The sequence below is a fragment of the Cephus cinctus genome, unplaced genomic scaffold, assembly GCF_000341935.2.
Source record: "Cephus cinctus unplaced genomic scaffold, Ccin1 Ccin1_scaffold2002, whole genome shotgun sequence".
NCBI lineage: Eukaryota > Metazoa > Arthropoda > Insecta > Hymenoptera > Cephidae > Cephus > Cephus cinctus.
In genome coordinates this window covers 11126-16341 of record NW_014334094.1, presented here as the reverse complement: position 1 = coordinate 16341, position 5216 = coordinate 11126, and the positions used below count along the sequence as shown (strand labels likewise).

General features: G+C 38.8%; 1 protein-coding gene across 1 annotated transcript; it reads left to right on the top strand.

The window, feature by feature from the left end:
* Nucleotides 1-985: 985 nt before the first annotated feature.
* On the top strand, nt 986-4217 carry LOC112495302. Its single transcript, XM_025091316.1, has 4 exons — nt 986-1301; nt 1549-1667; nt 3430-3651; nt 3830-4217. Exons 2-4 carry the CDS (start codon nt 1560-1562, stop codon nt 3839-3841), a joined length of 342 nt encoding a protein of 113 aa, XP_024947084.1. The 5' UTR covers nt 986-1301; nt 1549-1559; the 3' UTR covers nt 3842-4217.
* Nucleotides 4218-5216: the final 999 nt, after the last annotated feature.

Sequence of the window (5216 nt, the reverse complement as noted above, 5' to 3'; positions counted from 1 at the left end):
GTGTTTAATGGCATATAAATTTAATTTGTAAGTCCCTTTTTTTAGAAATGCATAAAGATATATACAAACTTTTAAAGAAAATGTACTCTTCAATGCATATAAGCGTCTTTAATAGTGTCCAGCTTGTTCAAGCCGTGTGGTAAACGTAAGAGAGAAGATTGTGCTGGATTATTTACGTACTTCAGGCCGTGCGAACATCAGAGAGGATACTATAGTTTGAGCGAAGTTCCAAAGCTTGTTGCACACTTTTCTGGACTTCTACGCCCGACACCTAGATACAAGAAACTACGGAGCGGAACACCTGGACACCCTGGGCTTCCACATCCAGTATCTAGATACAAGATACTACGGAGCGGAACACCTGGACACCCTGGACTTCCATATCCAGTACCTAGATACAAGAAACTACGGAGCGGTATACCTGCACAAACTGTCACCTAAAATACGAGGAACTATGCCGAAGCACACATATACATACATCCATACATACGTGCTCCACATGAATGCTATTAAAAACTGAATAATTCTATACTGTTGTGAAAGCACCCTTATACTAAGTGGAAATTCGGTATGAACGGTAGCTTCACGTATAAAGTGTATTTGACTGTGTTGTGTATTCGTAAATTACTAACACCATACAGAGTACAAATAGGTAAAGAAGGCACAGCAGTCAGTGCCATCTCTCGTGTAAAAAATGCGATGGACGTGCGAAGACGACGACGACGACGACGACGGACCTGAAATAAAATCATCTCGCTCGCCATGTGAATACGTCCTGATCCGGTACACTAATCGTATTGAATTTGGTGGCAATCAATTCAGAACCCTTGATTCCTAGAGTGAATGTATCAAAAAAATTTTCTCACATACAGCCGTTCATGAGATATTTGAGTCGAAACACAGGTATAAGAGATGATTCGAGTAAAGAGTCTCGGCGAGCCGTGCCCCGTACGGCGGGTTGCCTGTACTTGGCGCAAGACTCGACCCAGTCTCTTGATCGGGACGTAAGTTTTCTTTTATTCATCCATCCTTTACTACGTTACTATCATGGAGCCTAGACAGGAGGAGAGCAAACTTCAATGGCGGAATGCTGAAAAAACGAGCCTAAAACGTGGCTCTAGTAGAAAGTTCCAAAGTGAGCCATGAGCAGCGCTGAAAACAGTACTTTCTATCACGAATAGTGCCTATCTCTTGAAATGTTATGGAACAGTTTATGGTGATAATTGCGCGGTATCAGCAAATAACGATTTGTTTTTAGACTCCATAGTGAAGAATTATTTAACATCGCTGACTTCTTGCAGGTAAGTTACTAATAATTTTTGCAGGAAATTCGATATTACTAACATCAGGTAGGGAATGTATGCATCAAGTTATGCATATATTCCTTGTGTCATGTATGTGTCAAGAACATGATTGAATGCATGCAAATACAATACATAACCCGATTTTTGTTGATATTCAATTACCGAAGGATTGCAAAGCAAATTTTATAAATAAAAAAGATTAATGTTCAAATGTAGTAATGAAAGTCGTATTTATTTTCAATAGTGTCAGTGGACATGGGTAAACGGTGTGCAGTTTCAGGCTGCTTCACAGGAGATCCGGAGGAAATAAAGAAGAGGAAATTGCTTCAAGAGAAGCCAGTGTATTTATTTGGTGTCCCAAAGGTAATTACATCCTTAATATAATTTTTTGTCATCAACATCATCCAGCCATATCTGTCCATTGTCAGATATACAGTAACGTCCAATTGAAGTGCAACACTTGAATTTTTTTACATATCTGTGAAAGTATGACAGATTTCGAAAAACCAAAGACATATTTTTTAGGAAATTTCCTTCCCGTTCGAATGGTAAAGGTTTTATCCCGATCGGATACAAAATGGCCGAAAAGCAGGGGTTGGAGTGAAAAAGTGCATTTTGGAACTTTTTGAAAAATTCGAGATCTAGTAGTTCCGGAAGGAAATGTATATTTCTAATCAGGGCACGAGAGAGAGTATCCTTCGGTATTAAAAAAACACCCCCATTGAACCCCTGTATGATCACTCTAGGAGGAGTTACACTCCCTTGAAGTGAAAACACTTAAATGGCCATAACTTCCGAACGCGCCGGTCAATCTGGTCCAGTTTCTGCATGATATCATCTTTAATGATACTGCAGATTGTCACAAAATTATTGTTTTCGGAGATGATCCCGTGACGGAGATCTCGAGATTTCGCAAGCGCACCCGCAGCTTCCCCGCCATTTTTCATTGAAATAGAATTTTTCATGAAATAGAAGTTTCATTTTTATCCACGTTGTAGCTGAGATTTCAACGATTAAAAAGCGCTTTTAAACATCCAAATACGCGTACGCTAAGGGGTTTAATTATCCGTTTGAAAAAATGCCTAAATTTTGTGAGTGTCGCTCGAGGCTCTCGGGGGACTACTACCTTACCACGCGCACCAAGCATTCGTCCCTCGAGCGCCTTGAGCGGAACTCGCAAAATTTAGGCGTTTTTTCAAACGGATAATTAAACCCCTTAGCGTACGCGTATTTGGATGTTTAAAAGCGCTTTTTAATCGTTGAAATCTCAGCTACAACGTGGATAAAAATGAAACTTCTATTTCATGAAAAATTCTATTTCAATGAAAAATGGCGGGGAAGCTGCGGGTGCGCTTGCGAAATCTCGAGATCTCCGTCACGGGATCATCTCCGAAAACAATAATTTTGTGACAATCTGCAGTATCATTAAAGATGATATCATGCAGAAACTGGACCAGATTGACCGGCGCGTTCGGAAGTTATGGCCATTTAAGTGTTTTCACTTCAAGGGGGTGTAACTCCTCCTAGAGTGATCATACACGGGTTCAATGCGGGTGTTTTTTTAATACCGAAGGATACTCTCTCTCGTGCCCTGATTAGAAATATACATTTCCTTCCGGAACTACTAGATCTCGAATTTTTCAAAAAGTTCCAAAATGCACTTTTTCACTCCAACCCCTGCTTTTCGGCCATTTTGTATCCGATCGGGATAAAACCTTTACAATTCGAACGGGAAGGAAATTTCCGAAAAAATGTGTCTTTGGTTTTTTGAAATCTGTCATACTTTCACAGATATGTACAAAAATTCTAGTGTTGTACTTCAATTGGACACTACTGTATGGGCCTCTCTTAAGTTACGCCATAATCCTCTGTCACTAGCCTTTAGCATCCAGTTGTTAACATTTCTTTTTATGTCATTGGTCCATCTTGGTGGTCTGCGGTGACTGCATCTGTCTGTCAGTTCTAGGTCTTCATTTTATTAATTTTCTGCTCCATCTTCCATTTACTTGTTGAATACCAAACCACCCAGTTTTGGGTGGTTTGCCTCTATAACAACTCTTCTCCCAGAATTTCTTGCTTCACTTATATTGTACATAACAGTTAATAATATATGTTTATTTTGTAGGTTGCAGCCGAAGCATGGTCGACTGCAATCGGAGTCACGACTCCATTAACACAAAATGTTGTGTGTCGGTATCACTTTGCTGCTGAGGATATCATCACGCACTTCGTTCACTCAGTGCCTGATGAAACGGTAGTTTCTATTGAACGAGAGAGGTACTTGCTACGAAAGGATGCATGCCCAGTTGCCGGGGCAATTCGTTCAATGCCACAACCACCTGAAATCGTAAGTTTATAATACTCATAATACTGATTTATTGGGTGATCTAAACAGTATTTTCCGATTTTTTATTAACTTTGAATGAATAAATCGGAAAATACTTTTTAGATCACCCAATATTTCTTCGTAACGAATAAAGAACATCAGTTACAGGTCAGGTATATACTGAGTTTTGTTTGTACAGCTTGGCCAATGATCTGGTTCCACTATGTCTGAAGCTATCGCAATTGAGAACACGTCGGAAGCTGTGGATAATGTCAGCACACGCCAAGCGGTAGACAACGATTGCAGGTCACGGGGTCTCGCAGACAGTCACGACAACAGTGATTTTGACAGCGATAAAGAGATGACAAGTCTGATGACAGACGCCCTAGTTTCATACAGCATGGAAAATCTGATGACTGATCTAGCAGCTAGCTAGTGGAGAGAGAGTTGGGCATGGAACCGCAATGTTAAAGAAATAGTTTTAGTTTATCTGACAAAGTATAAATACAACTTGCTACATGTAAAATAAACTTATATTTTCAATACAACGTTCCATGTTCATACATCATTCATTAACTTAAAAATAATGTGAGGAATTTAAGCCTGAATCTGGAAGCTAAAACAGAAGAATATTCTAGGTATATGTTGAGGCACAAAGTTGATTAACAGTTTCAATAGGGTAAGCATCGACATTTGTTCATATATACTTTTCAACTGCGTAACATTACTTTTTTATGGCATCTTTCTCCTCTACTTCCTTTGCTGCCGACCATTTCTCCTGAGCAGCAAACCATTTCATCTCGCTCATGAAGGATAGATATCGACAACGGGAGTGTCGTCCGGATTGTTCATGTCTAAACGATAACTACAAAAATAATAATGAAATTGTAATTGTAATCGTAATACTTTATTAAAATTAATATGAACGTTGCTAACCTTCAAAGTAACTATTGGATTTCGCGGCCGGCGCCGAGTATATATAATGATATAGCCAGTCTCCGTGTATATTGTTATGCCGTCATGAGTTCTTTAGGATCACAAATAAATAATTGCACCGATTTGGAATTATATAGAGAACTATTATGGTTTATTGAAGTTGGTATAATGTAAATACTAAGGTAACACAAAGATTTAATAGGAGTAGGCACAATGATACTAATTATTCACAACTATGAATACACTCCAGGACTTCACTCTTAGCTAGGAACTTTGCGAGTGACCGCTGTGGCTCACAAGGTGTCTCTCATTGCTTTTATCTTAACGCCTTATGCATAGGGTCGTGAAGTTTTATAATTTCGTTGAGAGAATTTGTATCTTCTTCTATGTCGATAATTAATAACTACTGCTATATTTAATCAACTTAGAGTCAGCAGAGCTTTCGTGTATTTCTTAGTATTGCTTCGTTTCATACATTCCGAAAACAAGTTTTTCATAAAAAATGTTAATTTTGATTAATATATTTCAGATACTTTACTCGACAATTTTTCAAGTTTAAAAGATGGAGAAATTATTTCCATAACTAGCCGTTGGTTAGCTGGTGCAGGGGACCGAGAGAGTGGAAAGAAAATAAGAGAAGCTGCAAAATT

Excerpts from the sequence above, each read along its gene's own strand:
- LOC112495302 (XM_025091316.1), top strand. The coding sequence starts at position 1,560 with ATGGGTAAACGGTGTGCAGTTTCAGGCTGCTTCACAGGAGATCCGGAG. Across the intron at positions 1,668-3,429 it reads ATTTATTTGGTGTCCCAAAG|GTTGCAGCCGAAGCATGGTC; the intron begins GTAATTACATCC and ends TTTATTTTGTAG.